Source organism: Agrilus planipennis, unplaced genomic scaffold (assembly GCF_000699045.2).
Source record: "Agrilus planipennis isolate EAB-ADULT unplaced genomic scaffold, Apla_2.0 scaffold14, whole genome shotgun sequence".
Lineage (NCBI taxonomy): Eukaryota > Metazoa > Arthropoda > Insecta > Coleoptera > Buprestidae > Agrilus > Agrilus planipennis.
The window spans coordinates 1,994,045-2,017,689 of record NW_020442313.1 but is presented as its reverse complement, the minus strand read 5'-3'; the positions used below and the strand labels follow the sequence as shown (position 1 = coordinate 2,017,689).

General features: G+C 31.9%; 1 protein-coding gene across 3 annotated transcripts in view; it reads left to right on the top strand.

Annotated features, from left to right (window-relative positions):
• Nucleotides 1-23,645, top strand: part of LOC108737536 — an 87,504-nt gene that overhangs the window by 18,607 nt on the left and 45,252 nt on the right. The window contains exon 3 of one of the 3 annotated variants that reach the window (XR_001937873.1): nt 14,877-14,897. Coding sequence is in view for 2 of the 3 variants with exons in the window: in XM_018470461.1 (XP_018325963.1) it covers nt 14,914-14,918 (5 nt within the window). In the remaining variant the exon portion in view is untranslated. Of the gene's footprint in view, nt 1-14,876; nt 14,919-23,645 lie in introns of those variants that run through there. The other 2 variants (XM_018470440.1, XM_018470461.1) reach the window with 2 other exon arrangements.

Sequence of the window (23,645 nt, the reverse complement as noted above, 5' to 3'; positions counted from 1 at the left end):
TAAAAAATCCGTAAAATGATTTCCTCGGTAACAACGTTTGCCAGGCTTCCTGGTCGCTCCTATCAAAAACGGATCTTTGCCCACGTTTAAATTCGTTGAAGCAATATCTAACTGTGGTCGTAGATGGCGAAATGTCTCCATAAACAGTATCCAACTTTGTTTTCATCTCCTCGCATTTTTTACCATCCAAAAATAAAAAGCGAGTTACCGAACGATACTGCTTTTTTTCCATCTTAGCGAAAATAACGAAACATGTCTCAGTCGAATGGCTGCCAAATCCAAACTGACCTATCAATCAGTCTGAAATTCGTTTTGGCGTGGTTTGATAGATGGCAGCATACGATGACAACACCAATTTCCCTCAGCAACGTTCTCTGAGTACAAACACGGGTACTTATTGAACCGCCCTCGTACTTCCTCATCATAACACTAAACCGTTGTTATTATTGACGATTGCCATTGATTCAAAAACACTTTACTTGATATCGTTGCCCATTAGTGCTCAATTACAGTTTTTAATTTTTCCAGTGTTGCCTGTTTTCTGGCGCAGACTTTATCTTTAATGTACCTCCACAGTAAAAAGGGCGGTGGTTCTCTAGGACACACTTGCTCTTGCACCACAATGGTTGTATTTTCTTCGGTTAATAGCATGTACTGTTGGAGGACTGTAGGTAACTCTTGTATATACAGCGTCTTAAAATACCGTGGACTTTTTTTGAAGTACAACTTGACTGGCAGAGCTCGTTGAGTTCTTTCAGAACGTTCTCTATGAACATCCTGACCAGTTACATTCGTTTCAAACTGTTTAATGGGGTGGATACTTATTGGGAAAAAAACGGAAGATAATATAATTTCTTTGTTGATAATTTTCACAAAATGGGTACTTCCACATCATAATACTAAATCGTTATTACTGTTGGACGGATGATCGTGAAAATCTGGCACCTGGTTAAAGATGTCTTATAGGTTGACCATCCTTTCTTGTAGACCCATGATACCTCTTGGTTGTGTTTTTATTGTATGTTTTCAAATTCGAGTGCATGTATCTAATAACTCATACAAACATGGTCAATGACAACTATTATTTTCGAAGAGTATCTCCTCGATCTTGACGTTTTCTTTTGATTTGAAATAAGAGAAAAAAGCGTGACTATAAGCCACTTATAGTTTTATTATTCCTTTGAACTTTGTGTGACTAGACCATATTGTACCCCTCCCATCTGAACGTATCCTTGGCGAGATGATTTTTTAACAAAATCGTAGTAATTTCTTTGTGAATATTTTTGTCTGTAATTTATTATTAATTTCATTCGAGATTTTTGGATGTGTAGTTTAGGTTTCCTTCCAATCCCAACCACTCCGTCGCCCCTGCAAACTCGACTGCCTTGGTAACGATTATTCGAAAATCGTCCCTTTCATGGAATGTTTCGTAAATTTCCTCTTCAATTAATCAACGACAAACGAAAAAATGCCGCTATTTTTCAATTACTCTGCAAACCGATTCGAATTATAATGATTGTTTTCGTGACGCCGTTTTCCAATATACATATTAAGGTAGTCCAGCCCCATTTACCTACAGTGAAATACCTGTAAATTTAATACTAATCAATAAAACCTTCTCATTGTTAAAAGTGAAAAAAGTTAAAATTTAAATATCATTATTATTAAAAAGGAACATTTAACACATAACTTTATGAAAACTCATCTTTCACCATTTTTAGCAATAAATTTTCACTATAAAGTAAATACCAAATTAACCTTAAACAGCAATGAGTTGACAGGGAGGATTTAATAAAAATTTCTATTCATTCTAACATTGACTGGTATCTAGTTTACAACAATAACAGCCGTTAATTTTGCAAAAAAAAAAATGATAGCATAATTCCGTAACTTCGCATAACAGAATGTATCTACTTAAATTAATTATTGAAAATTCAATTTTTTTTCACTCAATTTTTTAAAAACTATAGAATATCTGGCTTGCAAAGAATCACAGAAATCTCTACAAAATGTGTTCTTTGGAGATAACTTCCTTAAATGACAGACTAAAGGATATAAAAATATTGCTGCTTCTTCTTTGGTTGATAAAAATTCATAATCACAATCAACGCAAAATTAGAATTCTTTTTTATTATACGTAGCAATTGCTTCGCAAAAACAATCATTTTTTCAAACATGTTCTTAATTGATTTCAAAATTTTTATCTAAAAGACTTATGAACACGACTTAAAAAATGATAGAAATTTGAAATAAGAAAACTATGATTGTATTGTTAGTGTTTTTGTAAGATTATTAGGCGGGTGTTGTGTTTATTTAGAAAAAAAATTCGGTATTCAGATAAAGTGGAAAAAATCCATTAATTCTGTTATTCTTTTAAATTGTATTGTTTTCTGAGAATGGCAATAAGGTTGGAACATTTCGTAACTAATTTGTACTGATTTGTAAGCTACGTATCGTAATGACCATTTGTAATTAAAAAGCATTATATCACCCTTGTTACAAATTTTCCATTTTTATGAATCAACTGTAAATACCCGCTGGCTCCTTGTTTTAATTCAAAAATGCAACCTTTTAATGTATTTTTTTCTAAGAAATGGGATTCATTTATCTAGTCAGACAAGTGAAATAGAGATATAAGCAGAAAATAATTCCGCGCGGGTCGTAATTATGCTGGGCAGGTCACTGCGCTGTAAGACAGTGCGCATCCGCTCTGACGCGTAAGAAAGGACGCATGCGCAAAGGAAAACGAGCACAACTCTTATATACGTTTGATAATTGATTCGCAATCACGGCAATTCACTCATTTTTTAGTCTTGACGCTTTTTTTGCAAATCTATTCCCTTTTTTTGCTCGTATCTTTAGTTTTCTTGCGTCTGAGCGTATCGTATTATTGTCATTGTTTCGTAATTATTCGAAAAAGTAAATGGAAGGTGGAAAATGCTAATTACACGCGTGACAGAGTAGAGATGAAACAATTCGAATATCACACATTATAATTTTGTTATAGTTCTATTGTTTTTAAGTGTTTAAGATGACACTGTAGGAAATACAATGAATTCTCATTTAAACAATTCTCTGGTTAAATAATAAAATAATACTGATGAGATAGTATAATAACCCATAAAAAATTAGGAGTTGAATTGAAATGAAATTACACTCGTGTACACTTCGTCATGTTTTTAGTAGTTTACTCTATTTCAAATATGTTCATGTCACTATAAAATAACAGCTCAATTCTACTTTTATGTTCCCGAAATTAAAATCAAAACATAAAAATTTTTCGGCATTATCATAAAAAAGTTACTATGGCCAAAAAAAAATTGTGATTTGATGATCTCCAAATTGACTTAAAATTCGTTTAGCCCCAGTTAGTGTTACTTCCACTAGAAAAAGGCAAAGAATTAAAATAACTAAAAATATACGCCTACATATTCATATTGTGTGTGAAGCACCAACTTTGACAAAAGTTTTTATGTTAATGTAAATTATTTAAGTAGAAAGTGAAATACCGATAAATACAATACATACAGTAAATGTATGTACGTATAATCTATTCTTTTATTGTGTGTGTACATGTAGATATAGTATGCATTCTAAAGTAAGTATGAACCTACCACGGTGGAAAGGTGGAGCGGCCCAACGCTTCGTATAAAGAAGGCTACTTTCTAAAATACGAAACAATACAATACAATGCCACTTTGACATATATTTACTATGGCATTCATAATGTAACGCTATTGTGTGAAATTTTGGCCCGGTATATTTTAAAGTTAATGAGTCGCTATAATGAAACAACTGAATCCGTCGAGTATGAAATATGCAAATGAAACGTTTCCCTTGAAAAGAGAGCTGTCGCTTCATAACACTATTATAATGAGCTCTGGTTGACTATATCGTGACCCTTTTCACCAAAATATTTTTGGTTATTTATTTCATACATTCAACATTCACATTTATTTCAATTTAAAACGTACAGTCAAGGTATAGGCGTCAGAATTGCCTAAGCACGTGCTATTTGGTTTCGAGTTATCCTAACCTCAAATATCACAAAATTAAATTTTTAGCCTACTATGTTTGTTAGACAAAGGGTCAAAATAGCCTATTAAACAATAAAATTGAGATTGATTTAGCTGGAACATTTTAATTAAATAAATAATAAAACTAATAAAACACTCAATGAGTTTTTTTATTCGGCTGTTATGCCATCGTTAGGAGTTACAAATGTAAATTAGTCATTTCCGAGGCATCCTTTGTTGCTAAATCGGAATCTTATCTCGTAAGAATTACACCAGCACATCTAGATTTTAAAAATCTTCAAAATCCAAGCGAATAGCGCATGAAAAGTGAAAAAGGGAAAAAGCCATAATTATTTCCACGGCAAACTTCCAAACAAGTCAAATTAGATCAAATTAGAATTCAAATTTCGAGGCCGAGATACTTGAATCTTGAATGTGCTGAGGAAATATTTATGAGGTCGAATTTGAATTCAACTACATATAAAAAAAAACTCAGAAATTATGTACTATATTTTTGATTGTTTGCTACCAAATCAAAAAATTTGTCGCTTCTGCTGGCTACATTTTTGAATTTTCTTTTAATTGGTGTCATTTGTCATAATATACTTTTCCTTCAAGTATAAATTGGAATTTGTAAGTTTATGTCCGTTATTTTGAATCCGCCATCCTAAATTTCGAAAAAATTTTCTCCAGATTGATAATAATCAGTGATCCCCAAAGCCCCTGTGTGATACTTAATTACTAAATTTTGATTAAATCATTAAGAAACATTCTTATGAACATTTCCTACTTCAAAAGTAGCCATGCAAAAATACCAACGCAGTGTAACAGGCAGCCTCAATCTGGATCTTAAAGAAGATTAAAGTCTTATCTTTTAATCTGTCATTTGGCACACATTTGAAGTTAAATTTCGAGGCTCACTAAGCCGGCGAAAATTGAGATCACTCTTTATTTTATCCTATTTTTGTCCACATATACGGATTTGTAACATAATTTTTTCTGTACGTATGCATTTCAGTGCATCTCTGTACAAATTTTCTTAAAATCTTAAAAAATTTGCATTAAAAATACTTCTACAGCTGTAAGAGGGTGCGCAAACATTCGCAAAAATAATTAGAGTGAAAAGTACAGAAAGCCTAATTTCAATTTTGTAGTGTCGTCCTCTTACATTTGAAGCATTCCGACCCGAAATGCAATTTAATTAAATTCACAAATGATCAAGTTCCGATCGATCTTCGCTCAAAACTAATGGATTTCATAACAGGAGGAAACATTCTGTATGTCATAAGTTATTGTACAAATAATTCAATGATTGGTTAGGTCGATTTGTTCCGATCGAATTATTAATTACTTGTTTAAAAACGTTCGCTAAAACCGATATTAACAGCACGTGTTTAAGTGAAATATTTTGTTTCGTTCGTTAAAACCAGACGTTCATTATAACCGAGTTCAGCTGTGTTATTAAAAGTTGAAAGTCTAAAAATGTGCTGTAGCTTAACTTTCCAGAAAATAAAAATGGAATAAAAAGGTTTTTTTGTAACTTGTAATAATTTTAGTGCTAAGTGTCATTTTTTTTTTCTTATCTACATATTTCTCCGTGCTTCAAAATTGCTTTGAATGCCGAAGTAGAATTTAAAGCTGGCGTAATTTTATCAAATCCCAAGGTTTTAATGAGGTCAAGGATTATTTTTGATGTAAATTATAATATCGCTTTTTAGACGAATGTAGTACCTACCTACGGACGAACCAGCAGCATTCCTTTTTATCATGTTTTTTGAAATCAGATTTGCAAACATGCCCATAAAGGGTTGTATGCTGTAGCCTCTTACAGTTTTTCGTAATTAAAAATGAAGAGAGTTATAATTTTTAACAAATTGAGGAAACTAGATTATATATGTACAAAATTTATTCGTTCTCTCCATTAAAAAAGATAAAAAACAAGTACCTACATCTTGCTCTCATTAGTATAGTCCGAATTTACCTAAATATGTGCTAAAAATATATCTATATATGCAGTAATTTTCCATAAATTTGAGAGATTCTACGGATACAAAAAAATTATTTTGAAAAGGTAATCTGCATCATCAGATCATTGAAGTGAATTTAATTAACAACGGAATTATTGAACTTTAGTATATTATAACAAAAATTTGTATTTAACTGTTCCCTGCAACCGAAAACTCTGAAGAATCAGCGTGCATCAATTTTAACTTGCCTAAGAAGCACGTTTATCTTGCTTGATAAGCATGTTGTTAACTTGCTTAGCAAACAAGTTATCAACCTGCTAATTATGTTGATATTGTACATCATTACAAAAGTGATTCTAGTTATCGGCTTGCTCTATAAGAAATCGAATAATAAAAAAGATACTAACGTAACCTAATCTTACCTTTACCTAACCTAACCCATAGTCTACGTTTTTTGGTGTGATTTTGAATTGGGGTTCTAGGATAAAAATACTCCAAAAAATATTTTTATTATGTTAGATTAGTTTATTTTTTAATTGTTAGTATTTTTTTCACTTCCACCCTTCAGCTCCCACCTAAAAACAATTTTTTAACGTGCTACCTATTTATACATCAGAATTAATTTTAACTTTGTAAACAGTAAATAACATAAATTTCGAGCTCTTAACAACCATCAATTCTGGAATTTATTTTGCAACATAAGAAGCAGGCGAAAGCATAAACGAATAACTATTAAAAGGCTTGCTTTATACTGTCTTCTTTTTTCTTGTATTCTGGTCAAATTTCGGAAAAAAACGTATGTTTGTATTTTTGTTTTCCTTCATGGAGATATTTCTATAAACAACTAATCAACCCTATACGTAGAGATGTGCAAAATGGTTTTTTAAAAGTATTTAAATACAAAATGCAAATACTTTTTTGATTAGTTATTTTAAATGTAAAATGCAAAATAGATTTCCCTTTTGTATTTTAAATGCTAAATGCAAAATACGTATTTTCAAAATACTTTTTTCAAATAAATACTTTTTTGTAATAGGTAGGTTTAATTTTCTACATTTACTTTATTATAAAAAATTTTATAGAAAACCTTGCAGACATACTATGNCATTTGCTCATTGTTTAAATATTGGAGACTAATAGTGGTGTTTGCACTATATCACCAATTGAAAAGATTAAATATGATTTATATTTTTCTGTTTGAAGTGATTGAAATATAGTTTTTCTAAATTTATATTATAGTTTCTTCAGTTCAGCAACAAATAAGAAATAATTCTTTTATATGCTTCCTTATTTGCTTTTATTACCCGTTTTAATTGGAAAAAATACACTGATGCCAAAATAGTTTGTTTACCGTGAAAGATCAGAGCCAAAACAGGGTTGCAAATAATTTTATTGATGTAAAATCAGAATCAATCATTTTATATCAAAATATTTACAACCCCATTTTATTTCCGATGTTTTACATATTATAATGAGAAAGAAATGGAATCCATAGTTTCTTTAGCTTTGGGTTCATCTAATAAATGCAGTTTTTCAAATTGTTTTCTAAGAATTTTGGATTATATGCATTTATTAGCACACCACAATATCTTGTAGTTTTCAGTTTTACATAGCTAGTGTGTATCAATTCGATATTATTTTGCGGATTGTTTTGTCGTAATTAATAGAATTTCGTTGTCCCTTGCTAAAGATAGAGTAAGTGGTGGATTTGGCAGGTGCTGATATCAATTTGGAACTTCAAAATTCCTTGGACTATGGCATTGAACTCGGAAAACAATATCGATCCAATATTTTAGATTATCCATTTTCAAGTTTAGAATTTTTTGGGCTCTCTTCATTCATGGAATGTCTCTTTACCCCCCTTTTTAGGCTTCTAATACCTTCAATGGTCAATGTGAGCATCTTTTATTCATCATTTTATATAGTTTGATTAATGCTACTAGGAATACTATTAATGGAAAAACTGCATTTTGCATTTTACAAATAGATAATACGTTTGGAAAAGTACATTAGATAAAATACGAAATGCTTTTCTCAAAAGAGTATTTAAATGCAAGATAAAAATAGGGATTTGTCATTGTAAATCACATCTCTGCCCATATGGTACAATCCGAATACTCATTGGTATCATGTTCGTATCATAAAACCGTTCAATTACTGTCCAAATGTGAAATACTTAAGAGTTTAGAAAGTTATGAGAGAAAAAAAGAAAGATTGTCGACTGTTTTCCCGGAAACGTTTGTGTTTCCAACGTTCGTGTCAGAAAACCTGCACACCTCTAAACGGCCTTAATTCAATATATATGGTAAAAACGTTGTTTTGGTGGCAAGTATCGTATATATATTCGCTAGTGTTTCGTAATGATCGTTCAGTCGGTATACGTTTGAAATTATTGCATTTATTCGAGTCGGCGTGCAATGTAAACAAGTACGGTTGGATTGTTCTCATTATGCTATATTTGTGAGCCTCTCGCCCCAGTTGCACTACAACTCGCACTTTACTTAGCGGCATTGAGACAGTAACGGACTTAGAAACTTCTTCGGAATGATAAATAATCATACAATAAATGCACCCTATCCGAGTGGTGGCGGACCTTGGACATTTGGAGCCCGATCTACTTGAACGATTGTAAGAGTTTCGTTAATCCAAATTCGAAAATTAATTAAAAAGGACCCCAAATTATAATTCATTTCCTTCAAATTCCCAAAAATAACTTTTCGTTTATAACATGTCACCTTACCGCACCCTGCTGCTGTTTAAATTGGAATAAGGGGGCCCCATGGGTCTGGGTTCCGATGCAGGGCACATCATCACATTGGATACGCCTCTGCTCTATCCAAAATTATTAATAATAACTCAAAATATAACAATAATTAGTACGTAGATACATACATACTGAACATGTTGATAAATTCTAGTTCAGGTTTAATATCAAGTAGCATGATATCACCTACGGGAAAAAGGGGGAGGAGGGGAAAATTAGAAACCTTTCTCCTTATATAAACGAAAACCAAAAACAAAGAAAAAGTAATGGTAAAGGTCTAGATGATGGCCCCTTCGGGGTGGGATCGAAAGAGGAGGTCTCCCCCGCCACTGTACCATAAAAAGTTCGTGGCGGTCTCACCCCCATAAAAAGTTATGGGGGTTCAAAGTTAAAAAATATGCCAATTTTGTACATTTCTAGGCATGTAAGTATTTATATAGTCATAACAATATTCAAAAGTAAAACTAATGAAAAATACATAAAAATATTGAGAAAGTTAAGTTATCGGGTTTTGTTCAAGTGACCACCCTCTTTCGATCCCCCACCTCCACCCGCTTCAAAATAATTTTTTTATTGAATTTTATTTGAATTATAGTGTATGAAAATTGTCAAAATAATCAACTTTCAACCCCCATAACTTATTATGGGGGTGAGACCGCCGCAAATTTCTTATGGGGTTTTACTCAGGTAACTACCCTCTGTCGATCCCCCTTACCCCCACCGCCATAACATTTTATGAGGGTGAGACCGCCACGAACTTTTTATGGTACAGTGGTGGGGGAGACTTCCTCTTTCGATGCCACCCCCTTCGGGGGTGGGAGCCATCATCTAGACATTTACCAAAATAATTTTTAATTACGTATTAAAAATTGCAAGATTTTATGAAATAACCTCGAAAATTGATTTTGTTATTGTTTTCATTTCCGCACCGTCCCCCGTTACTACCCCCCGTTACTAATCATAAACCTAAGCATAAATTTTTAAAAAGTGTAAACAAGCGTGGGGATGCATTTCTGATATGACGAAAAATGTTCTTGTGTTCTGTCTTAGGTTCTTATACTTTTTTCCTTAATACGGCTCTGCCTCTTCAAGGGTTTTAGCGTGCCAGTAATCGTATTTTCTTCAATAGCAGTTCATTAAAATTGGAACATAAATTTTGTACTTCGACATGTAAAAGGAAAAAATTACGTTGTGATTTACAAATTTTCAACTTTCGTAGGACGATTTGGCATACGAGTCACGGTAGTCCTTGAACATTATGTGTCATGAAAACGCAATCTAATTTACACATACACAGGGTGTCTCTACAGGTCACTGCTTAAATATTCAGCAACATTTTTGTCGAGAATAATACGTCGTTAGTAGCTACTAGTATAAATACAATAAAGATTAGAATAATTCTATTGTTTTTTAGCTTTAACTGAAGGATTTTTTGTTGATATTAACATTTTAGTCAGTAATGCTCATTTTTCTGTTAATTATTTCTATTATCAATAAGGTTTTTTTTTCAATTAGAATTTATTGACGTCTCTAACAACAAATTCGTCCGAATTAGAAAGCATTCTCAATTTAATTATCAAATAATTAAAAACGTTAAAAAAAAGCAGTTAAAATATGAAAATTCATTGAAATATATTTTTGCACAACACAAATTTTAAAATTGATTTCACATTTTTATTACAGGTTTTTTGTTGTTTCATTGAAATTTAAAGATTTAGATTTAGATAAAAGTTTTTGTTGTTTGGAATATCTACAATAATTATAGTGAAACGGAGAAATTAACAGTATTCACTGTAAATATTTATAAAAGGGCACAATGCAGGAGGAAAGTTTTTTGTTGATAAAATACCTACAAACCATAATAGATCAATTTAAATAAAAAATGAAAATTTTCGTAAATTAATTGGATGAAAATTATTGATGGTTTAATGTGAAAGTTTTTTTTAACTCAAAAGGTAATGTCGCCCTAAATGAATATAAGTGATGTGTACAGGTACTTAATAGACAAAATTTAATGTTCTCTACCAAAAAAATTAGTTTCACCAATTAATTTCCGAGATAAGTATACTAATTAGTGAAAATCAGACAGAATCAGTCTCCTACTGTCTACTAATTGCGTATGAAAATAAATTCAAAAAATCGTTTCGTTTTAGAAAAATACCAAACGTAGAAGAAGATTGTTGTGGACTTTTTTTAACCATTAATAAAATTGAACAATTTTATCGATACTGAAGGGGGTTATTGTAATTGAATAGCGCGTTCATATTTTATCATATTTTGTAAAGCATGAAAAACCGACAAAATTTATGATGTACAAATGTTTTGTCACCCAGTTTATAACTTCCTCAATCAGAAACTATGTGATAAATAACATCGAATATTCACAAATTAGATTTATTCAGTTCATTCTTTCTTTTACTAGATGCTAAAGGAAGAAGTTGTATACGGGATTATTACTATGTAGTAATGTACTGTACTGTAAAATTTTATCAAATCACACCCAGATTGGTTGTTTTAATTTGTTATATAAATGCATAGTTGTTTTCTTCAAATTGTGTTGCGTGTACATATATATATATATAATTTGTATTTATTATATTTATAATATGTATATAAATATAGTATACATATATACATTAATGGACCACTTACATAAACACAATCGTATTATATATACAAACATATATACTGAGTGTTATTGTGAGGCACGGTTTTGTAATTAAACTATCTAGCCAATGTAGTAGAACTCCAAACACATTATATTTTACAGGCTGTAAATACATGTTTGGGAAAATTGAAATGTATTTGGAAAGATGCCATTCTGGCTAGATGGACATCACAAGGAATGATCCTTATTTTTTTGCACGATATTTTGCAACAAAAGTTAAATTTTTACTGAATTCTTTTAATTAAAAAAACTTTAAGGTCTGTCCGTTTGTTCTGGGCAGTGCATTAATTGGAAATTGTGCACGTAAGTCACTGTTATAGTAAATTTATCTGGCAGATTATAGGCGAATTATACAGGATGTAATAAAAGAAACGCCCCAAGCCATAGCTCCTTTATTTTTAAAGATATGACTATACTTCTTTGGACCAAGATGCATGTTTGAATGACAACGTTATTTATTTTAATGGAACACCCTGTATATTTTTGAACACCTCGTTAAATCAATAGTTAGTATGATATTCGTCAACTAATGTAAAGTAGTCCCCAGTAATAGAAATAATCAGTGATACGCAGGGTGTTTAATTAAAAAAAAAACTTAAGTTGATGTCATTTTTGGTAAGACAGGAAACAGCATTGTTTGAGCATTTATCCCAAAACAGATGACAATCAACTATGCACCTTGGTCTCAAGAAGTATAGTCATATGATTAAAAGTAAGGGAGTTACCTATAGCATGAGTCGTTTTATTTAATCCATCCTGTATATACAGGGTGTCCCAAGAAATAACGTCTTGTAAAATAAGGATATGACAAAGTATATTCAAATATAAAATTCATAAGAAACAATTTGCTTCCTGAGTACTTCTATTTGACATTAATTCCTGGAACACCCTATATATAAAGTAATGATTTATCTGGAGTTTAGAAAAAATTGCAAGGAATACTAACGAAAAAACGAAAATCAGATTGTATTGCTAATTTTCTAATTTATACCGAACAAATACTTTTTTGTCATTAGTTGACCCACGCTTCTAATTTTTATGAAGTTGAAATATTAATTTAACATTCTTTGGCAAGTAACCCATCGAGTATTTCTCGTCTGTAAGAATTTTTATTTTCTCGCATTCATATATAGATCCAGTCAACCTTAAATAATGTATAATTCAGAAATAATTCAGTCGTAGAATGATAAATTAGGTTAGACAAGAGGTTAGAATACACTGTGACTGTGCATTAATAAAGATAAAAATTAGACGAAAATACATAGTGAATATCAAGTTTTGCAAGTGTAATTGCAGTAGTATTATAATGATTTTATCGTGTAAGGATTTAAGCTTCTGAATCCTATTATTATTTTGTTTTTCTTTTATACATATTTTTTGTTTTCACTCTACTACACTTCGTATGCCAGTAAAGTCGCGAAGCTATATCTGTGATTAAGAAACTCTTTCTGCGTAAGCCCGCAACTTGCTGTTGGGTATGACTTACCGTACGTTCTGTCTGGCTACTACATTCCACGCTTAAAAATTTCGAAAGATAAGGTTCCTTGGTGTAATGATTTTTATAAAATAATTACCCTGTAAATAATGTACATAAACATAACGTTTAATAATAATTAATATTTACCATAGTGACCGTCTCTGTTACGTTTATCCTAATTTTAAATGGAGTTAATTATTGTTTAGACACCTACATTAGATGTGTAAATAAAATTAAATAAAACAATATTGTAACATCTTTCGAACTTGTTCTATCGTTCCAATTCAGTGCAGTTCGCACTGCATTATTAAATTTTTTATTATTATTGTTTATGTACGACCTATTCTTTGTTTAATATAAGGTAATCATTTATTTTAGTTGTTCTACTTTTAAGTGCAATACGGCTATGCAATTTCATAATTCAGTCGCTACTGTTGAGATATTCTGAATAACTATCGGTAAAAGTTTGATCTCCTCGTCTTTGTATATTTTTTAAGAGAATTGGGTTGAGATATGACATTGAAAATCAACGTGAAACAACCTTTAGTCACTCAAAATAACCATATCGCTGAAAAAAAATATTTTTTCGATAACCTTTTCGTTAATAATTACTTTAATAAACGGTAACGTGATGTCATAATACTGTTGGAACCAGGGACTTGCAGTCTACCACAGCATCGTGACGTCACGCGTTCTCTTCAAGGTCACGTAATATCTGCTGCTTTCAAAACGTTGCAGCGGTCTCAAAAATAATTTATCGTTAGCAATAAAAAAATTTCATGCCTTAATCCAATTATCAAAAACGATAGGCAGGTATGTAGGTACCTACTGTAAAATGTGTATAATTACAGGTTAACTTAATATCTCAATGTAGCGTTTGAATCGTATTAAGAGTGTCACCAACCACTTTATATACTTTTAATTATGAGGAAATTATTGAAACATGTTGACTTATTTTGAAAAGTGGATTGTGCAAACGACTGATTGTTTAAATTTGTCTTTTTTTTTGGTAGACATCACCACAATTGAATTAGAAATAAATTTTGATATGTCACCTGTCATTTATACGGTTTTTACTCCATCTTATCAATACAATTGACTTTGATAAAGAATGAAATTGAAGGTGATGCACATTCTGCCAAATGAAAAGGTTTTGATTTTGTTTAACTCGTTTATTAATCTTTTACTTACCGTTTCATTCCCTTGAATGATACTGAAAATAAAAATGCACGTATTATCTATTTCAGTTTTATTTATCATAGGAGTCTTTATTAAATGATATAATTATAAGTTACAGTGCCATTATAAATATATATATTTNTGAAATAAGTAAAATATCTACATATATATTCATGTACCTCTTGCACAACGAATAATGGAGTTATTTTCTTGTTACCAGCAACTTTTTTCGGAGTTAATTTCTCACATAATCGAGTCATTATTTTTGAACGTTCATCAGTTGCTTCTATTGAAAAATGTTTTAATAATTTATTCACCATTATTTTCATTTGATTAATAACTGTACTTTCTGCCAAATTTTTCAAATACAGAAGTTCGAAAAATATCTATTAATCAGGAAAACGTAATAGGTTTTAATAAAATTAACGACATAAACTCTAATTATTTCAGGAAAATGTTACAGGCCTGACGCTGGAAGCTGGCGGAAATTTTAAAATGGCGTGGATGCGCGGTGACAAAAGTAGGCAGTTTTAGGTATAATGATTGCAGCCCTCTTTCTTCATTATTATTATTCTTATTACTATTATGATTAGTAGTTGTTGTAACTATAAGATTGTACATTTCGATGTGATTTTAAGTTTCACGCTATTAATATAAGGACGTCTTTTTTGTTTAAAACCAAAGAACTACGGAATACAATTTAGAGTTTGGCTTATTTTAAAATGTCACTATATAATAAAGTTAATAAAACTATGAACATTTTAATTCTGTAACACAACCTTATTGTACGTTCCTTTTGTAACAGGTGAACAGGCGTGATCATTAGATGCCACATCAGGACTATGTGGTATCCACCCTTCAGCTCCCACCTAAAAACAATTTTTTAACGTGCTACCTATTTATACATCAGAATTAATTTTAACTTTGTAAACAGTAAATAACATAAATTTCGAGCTCTTAACAACCATCAATTCTGGNTATAAGGACGTCTTTTTTGTTTAAAACCAAAGAACTACGGAATACAATTTAGAGTTTGGCTTATTTTAAAATGTCACTATATAATAAAGTTAATAAAACTATGAACATTTTAATTCTGTAACACAACCTTATTGTACGTTCCTTTTGTAACAGGTGAACAGGCGTGATCATTAGATGCCACATCAGGACTATGTGGTAAGTGTTCCATTTTAGTTATCTTTCTTTTTCAAGTGCATAACACGATGCGGAATGTCTCCCTGTCAAATTAATATATTTATTTAAATATATAAGTGACTTAATGTTACTACCTTGAAAGTGCAACGTTATTTTAATTGTTTGCGTATGTACGACGGATTTATTCTGTCCAAATTTGGAAATGTGTAACCGTACAAGACGTCTGGTCGGCAAAACTTTCAATTAACGGCAATGGCCCAGTTGTATCGACAGTTAACTGTCATACAGGTGGGTCCAGCCTCTATTCCTGGCCGATACTATTTAATTTAAGTTAATTAGCCTTTTACTAATTTCTTTTTAAATATTGAATATATTAATTCAAACGTAGAGAAGTAAATATTAGGAAGGAGGTCAGACAGGGACGCACACTGTCACCGCTACTTTTTAATCTATACATCGAAGAAGCGATCAACATCATTAAAGACAGTACAACTGTAGGGGTAGACATACAGGGGCAAAAGATTAGTAAACTTAGATTTGCAGATGATATAGCAATATTAGCATCTAGTAAAGGGGAGTTAGACATAGCCTTAAATAAAATAGATCCCTATTGACAAAACAGTACTGTATGAAAATAAATATAAGTGAAACAAAAATACTGTCATGCAAGGAAAGAAAAAGTAGGGGAAATAGCGAATATAAGGGTAAGAGACGAAAAATAGAAGAAGTGGCTGGTTTTAGGTATCTAGGAAGTCAGATAAGTCAGGATGGAAGGAGTAGTAGGGATATATACACCAGACGATAGCGCAGGGTCGAGTCGCCTTCAATAAAAAGAAGTCACTTTTATACTCGCAAACCATTAATTTAGAAATTCGAAAAAGATTGTTAACGGTGTATGTTTGGAGCAAGGCGTTATACGGGTACGAAACATGTATAGTGGACTCGGCGGAAAAGAAAAGGTTAGACGCGTTCGAAATGTGGTGTTACAGGCGAATGATGAGGATACCGTGAACAGAGGTTAGAAATGAAGAGGTATTAAAAAAAATAGGAGATAACAAATAGGCGAGATAGGTTTGTAGGGCACCTTCTCAGGTATGAAGGTCTAGTCAGAGACATATTAGAGACAGAAAGGAGAGTTAGAATGGGTAGAGATAGACCTAGATTAAATTACTGTTCGCAAATGGTTAAGAATGTGGATTGTTCTGGTTTTAAGGAAATGCGAAGATTAGCTCAGGATAGGAAAGAGTGGAGGTGCGTGTCCAACCAGTCTTACCACTGACGACCTTACGGTGGTGGTGGTTTTAACTCAAAACTATTTGTGTTTGATTACTTATTAATCAAAGATTACGGTAGAAAAAGGCAACAGTCACTTAGTCCTTTATTTTTGTCATCGCTCGTGGTTCATGTTGTAAACAATATACAGCGGAATTTCTTTTAATAGGTAATTACTCCGATGATATAAAAAATAGCAAATGCGAACATTTTATTGTTCCCATTTCTTTATTCGATTAATGAAAAAGAAAAATAGTGGTCATAATCAGTAAAATTTATGTCACTGTGACGTATGTAAGTGTAATATATCCCGTGGTTTATGTCATCGGAGTAATATTTTTTTACGAGATCGAATAAAACTATAAAAGGAAGTGGATATGCCTCTCTCGTACAGACTTGTAATGGGCCTGACGTTTTATTGCTATACCTACATTAACTTTTCCATCATCGTATTATACAAAAATACTGTGTTGTCATTATGGTAAAAATAAAATTCCGTTTGTAATGAACGTTCATGAAGTTATCAAAATTAAATGTACAAAACTGCTGTCACATCCTAATAAAGTTGTTTTCGTCATTAATACGTATAAATACAAGGACAAAATTTCAGTTAATCAAAAAGTGNATTTTTCACACACAAGCCTTGCTATATCAGCTCTCAAAGCATATAAAAATTATACGGCTTAAATGTGAAGTTGGATGCAAAAGAATACAATTAAATCCTCTGCTTGGAAAAAACGAAATGACTTTCCGAACAACCCTATAGATTTTTCGTGTAGAATAATAATTTAAAATCGTTTGTAATAGGTTTAAGTGGTATATGCTATGAAAAGGTATTGTTTACCATTAGGTATTACTTTTTTTTTAATTTTAAACCATAAACCTACCAAACCTAAAAAAATAGCATCCTCCTTATTTCCGAGCAGGTCGAGTACTGTAAACCAAAGCTCCCAACCCCAGGCCTGAATCGTAAATAGATCGCGGAAACCAGTTTCAAAATTGTAGTCAATTTGAAAGAGAAGCTTAATATTGCCAACATAAACTTTAATGTATTGCGACACTAAAATTAAATGCTTATTACAGTCTTTTGAGAGTAAATTCGGGGACTTTGAGAGTACAAAACAAAATTTATAAATTACTGTTAATCCTTGACAGAAATAATCAATTATCGTTTATCAGTTGGAACTCTAAACTGTAAAATCATTCTGTACTAAAAGACCTTCTTGCAGAAAAGATATCTTCAAATTTACAAACTTTTTCGAATGAATTTGGAGATGATTTCTGAAAATTGTTGTCAAACGAAAACTGACCCGAATTTCAATTTGTAAAAAGTTTCAGATCAACATATATTTGTGAAAAGTTTTTCAAATCTTAATTTTGTAAAATTTGCATTTCTGACTGAATAGGTAACATGTATTTGATTTCTTCTTAGTGTCAACATCTAACCTGACCCCTAGTACCTATAAGAAAATTATTATAACAAAGACAGTACCAGAAATCACCTTGACTGTACCAATTACATACTTGAATTTAGATTTTTCTTAGATAAAATTTGGTTTCTCTATATTTGACAGTAGATGCTGTTTATTTTAAAAACGACAATTAAATTTCAGAATGTTAATTTTTTTGTTACACAAAACAAGACTTTAAAAGACTTAGATAACAAAAGTAGGAACCGTCAGTATGCGTCAACTTGCCTGCGCGAATAGGGAACCACCGACTTATATTTTGAATAATGTGGAGAATTTCTGGTTAAAACGAAGATATTTTTTTACGGATTTTCTTTCGAATAAAACGGATTTCGGATAATCGGGGTTCTACTTTAGTTGTGATTTTTGGTAAATCTTTTTTTACTTCAGAATAAGTTGTTTCTTGTTTCCTCGTTGATAGCTTAAGCATCTCAAGTTCACTCCCAACGCGGATCTCAGAGGCGGATCGTAAATTTGTAGGACTCTGGACTATTACTACTTAGGGGCCTATCTAATTGTCATTTTGTCAAAAAACTGTTGTCTATAATGATGTAGGTATACGATGGTATAGGAAAAAATATGATAATAAAATATTTTAACACAGTTGTAATAATAACACCGACCGAAAGCAAACGGCGGGGAATTCCCCTTTCCGTTCGATAGTTACAATTCGCGGAGTTGTCAACCTTATATAATTTTTTTTAATTTTAGATATTTTTTTCTTCACAATATCGTCTGTTGTTTTCAATGGAAGCTTGGGGCTTTTGTATCCACGAAGCCCTGGACTGTAACCTAAAAAGTACTTTAATAGATCCGCATCTGCATATTAGTTTCTGACTGACGCATATTCTTTTTAATAACAAACAATTTGACAAATAATTTTCATTTACAAATAAAATGAGAAAATATTTTTTGCCTCTCGTCTAACATACGTAGGTTGTTATCTTTTGTTTCCTGAAGAGCAAAACTCACCTACACGAAAGCCTTAAGGTGACTTTATGTTATTTTATATCTGCATAAATACGTGTACAAAAAGTCAGAAAATGCACTGAAGCGATCCGGTGTGAACAGATGTGAACAACAGTGTTTAATGTAACAATTAACCTAGGGCAAGCTATAAATAGATACTATTAACAAACCACGCACTAAGAGATAAAAGCATAAACTCTTGTGTATTCACTATGTGAGGTTGCTATTTACAAAATATTTTAAGTATCAGCCGTAAAACACAATATAAACGCTACTTATGCGAAAATGTATTTACGTCTATTGTACATTGTTGCTGTACGTTTGCTTTACGATGATTTACTTACTAGAAGTACAATTATTTTCATTTTCTAATAAAACGATTTTGGTGTCCTGTCAATGAAAAAACATTTAGGGGCCATTTTTAGGGAACAAAGGTGATAATCACAATATCTGTAGAAATTCGTACTCTGTATTTTTTAAAACGTTCTGTGAGAGAAACGAATTAAATACAGTGGTATCGTATCATATTCTGTTAGTGGTAATAATATTTATTTTACATTTAATGAGGAAATTTCATTAAAGAATTACATAAAATTATTGTATTTACTAAGAGCACCTTTTATTGTTTTAAGTAGCCCTCATAATTGGCACATGTCCGATATTGTTTTGAAATGTTTAAAACGTGTTTTCGTATTCTGTAATTCTAGATATTTTATTTTATTTTGTGAATGAATTATTTATACAACAGAAGATTTTCTCGTGTCTGGTTTTATCTCTGTCGTGGTTGAAATAGGATTTGAAGATATTATTTAAACTGGTTACACATAATCGATAGAGCTTCTGCGTCATGACGAAAAATAGAAAGAAACACAGTTGTCTCCTTCCGGCAAAGAATGATATTAAATTGACGATGCGGGCTGTAGAATTATATTAAATTAAACGGGTCAAATTTAACTTCCAATCAATTCTTCGCCAGTACCCTCGTACAGTTGAAAGGCAGCGTACAATCAGCACTTAAATTAATTTTATAATACAAATTGGATTTTTTAGGAAACGTGTACTTCTTTAGTTATTATTAAACATTAAGTAACTAAATCTAGAACATTTATTAGAAACTATGGAAGGTACACAAGTTAAAATTTAAAGCTTGAAATATTGTTGGATATAGGGCAGTGGCGTACTTACATATACGCTATAGCCCATACAGGAATAGAAAAAAGTAGAGTAAGATACCAAAGCCACTATATATTAATTATTTTCTAAATAACGAAATGGGTGGATAGGGTAGTGTACTGCGGATAGAGAATGTTAGAAATGAAAAGGTATTAGAAAGAATAGGAGAACAGAGGACTCCATAGAAGTCAATAAGAAATACGCAACGCTAACCTTACAAGGGGTGATGCTATAAAAAAATTGCCCAGGATGACCATAAAACCTATATTAGCCGGCGCTGGAGACAGTAACACTCACCAACACAGTAATTCGTACAACAAAATTCAAAACGGGTTCACAAATACTTATAATTAAATACCATAATTTATCTGAAGGTTAATACAATGGTATTGTAAATTAAATATTAATATTTTTTTGGACTTAGAGATAGCTTTAAATAAAATGGATGCGGAAAAAGTCGGGAAAGAGCTAATATAAAGATAGGAGACGAAAAATTAGAACAAGTGGCTGATTTTAGATATCTAGGAAATCAGATAAGTCAGGACTGAAGGAGTAGTAGGGATATAAAGCAGAAGATAGCGCAGAGCCGTGTCGCCTTTAATAAAAAGAAATCACTTCTATGCTCGCGAACGGTTAATTTAAAAATTCGAAAAGGGTTGTTAAAGGTGTATGTTTGGAGCGCGGCGTTGTAAGGGTGCGAAACATGGACAGTGGGCGCGGTGGAAAAGAAAAGGTCAGAATCGTTCGAAATGTGGTGTTACAGACGAATGATGAGGATAACGTGGGTAGAAAAGGTTAGAAATGAAGTGGTATTAGAAAGAATAGGAGAACAGAGGAGTCTATGGAAGTCAATAAGAAATAGGCAAGATAGGTTGGTGGGACACTTTCTCAGGCATGAAGGTCTAATTAGGGATATATTAGAGGCAGAAACGGGAGTTAGGAAGGGTAGAGGTAGACATACATTTGATTACTGTTCACAAATAGTTAAGGATGTCGGTTGTTCTAGTTTTAGAGATATGGGAAGATTAGGTCAGGATAGGAAAGAGTGGAGATGCGTGTCCAACCAGTCTTAGGCCTGACAACCTTATGATGATGATGATGAATAATAATAATTTACATAAATATACATTATGTTTAATTATTATATATAAAATATCTCATTTCCCTCTCCTCCTTGGGCCAAAAGCTGTGTAAGCTCATGCATATATAAATAATTTTTTGGACATTTTTTTTGTAGTTGTGATTTTACAGTGAGGCGCTACACAATACCTACTTAGGTAATTCGAGGAAATAAAAAAAAATTGTTTAGCATGGCATGCGTCATTTAAGACGCCATGACAGTTTAGGTGTTTTCGAGGTAAATTTAAATCGGTTTTTGAAAACACAAAATACATAATTTAAATGTCAGATTTTTTATAAAAATCCACATTTTTTGAATAAAATGGATATTAATGTACATGTACAGTCTTTACCAATTGTTGAAATTGAGTCAACTAGCCTATTATTTTCATTACAGTCGTAGTTAAATGTTTATGTGCATATGTCTAAAAATAAACTGTTTCAAAGGCTTCTTCAATTAAAATGCAATGGTTGATTATCCGGCGTCTGCTTTAATGAATACACTGAAGTAGTTTATCTTAGAAGATAAAATTTAGATGAGGAAGGAAATTCATTTGTTCCGGCCTAATTCCTTATCTGTACCAGTAAATAAACGAATGGTTTGTCTATGTAACACAGCCGGGGTTTGTGTATATGATATACATACATAATATATATGTATGTGTAGTGTACGACTCTTTTCTCTATTTATCATAACTAAATAAAAGTAGCATTGAAAAATATTCCGCATATCACAATGTTCTACTCTTTCTTTATTGTTTTACATTGCTGAATTCTAGAAAATGACGCCCCATTCCCCATATCTGCTCAGTTGCCTTTTTCAACTTATCTTATTAATTAGGAAATATAGTAAAAATATAAAATATTTCATAATTTTGTGTAAAAAATGCTTGAGAAACTCGAAGAGCATTCGTGCATACGAGCTGCAATAATATTACAAAAAGGCGTAGGGACCATAAAAATAATATCGGTGTTCGCTGAACTCTCGCAGGTAGCAAGAATTACGCTTACAGTATCATCAAGAAATCGGACTTCTGGTCAATATTTCGAGTCAAATTCGCCAAAATAAAACGGTTACTATAAGTGCCTTGTAAAAACGGGATGAAAAGGAATGGAAGACTTAAACATTGTAGACCCAATAAACATTATTAATAGAACCAGAGAATTCCTAATTTCAATAAATAAGGTGACCAACTATACTCATTTACTGAGTTTTGTACTCTTTTTTCGCAAACCGTACTCTTTTCAAATCCTGTACTCTGAAAGTACAGGCCTGACGCTGGAAGCTGGCGGAAATTTTAAAATGGCGTGGATGCGCGGTGACAAAAGTAGGCAGTTTTAGGTATAATGATTGCAGCCCTCTTTCTTCAGTATTCCTATCAGCGGCGTAGATTAAATATTCAAAATAAATATCTGAAAGCTTATTTGTGTATTGGTTCCGAGTGACCTACCCAAATAGGTCATAAATGGGCAAGTACCTGCGCGACCGTTCGCCAGCTTCCAGCGTCAGGCCTGTACTTACATTTGTCTTTCGGGTGTAAGGACCTACTGGGCATTTTTCGCTAACGATCAAAACTATATCCATTTTATCCTACCCGTTGCTGGCCCAACTGTACTGAAATGGTTAGAATGAGACATCTGGACCTTGTTGTTTCTAGATTATATTAGATATCAGAATACGTATTTGACTATATGGTAACTAACAAGTTTCAATTCGGTTAAAAGTACCCTAAATAAATTTAAGGGGGTTGTCAATATCTCCACGTATAACACCAGTTACTAATAATCCGATATGCAACACCTTAACAATGAAAAAATCATTTAAAAACCTACTTGAAATCGTATTTAAAACAGTCTGTAAACTACTTTAAAATTATATACCTACATAANAATATTTAAAACTATTTTGTCAGTGATTTGAATTAATAGAAATTTCCTTATGTTGTCCAGGCACTAATGCTGCTGTTGAAAGGGTATTTTCACTAGGGAATGATTATTGGAGCAGTAAGAAGTCGCAACTTTCTGTAAAAACATTATCTGCCGTCTTAACAGTCAAATTTCATATGCAAAATGAAAGTTGTTCGGATATAACTACATTATTAGACGAACATCCTCATTTAGAAAAGAATTATTTTTAGGCATTTAAGATAAAATTGCAAACCGTTTTCGAGAAAACTCAAAATGGATGTAGAACGTTTGAATTCAATATCAAACATTTTCACAAACCCTTTAGTCAATATTAAAAAATTGATTCTGTTGTATCCACCTCATCACATGCCTAAAAGTTCTATGCGCTTTTCATGAAGGAATGGGCTAAATATGAAATAACTGCTGGAAAAGCTTTCGTCTTTGTCAACTAATATTTACATCGAACGAAAAAAATTTAGTTTACTTAAAATTGTTAAAAATTCGAACAGATC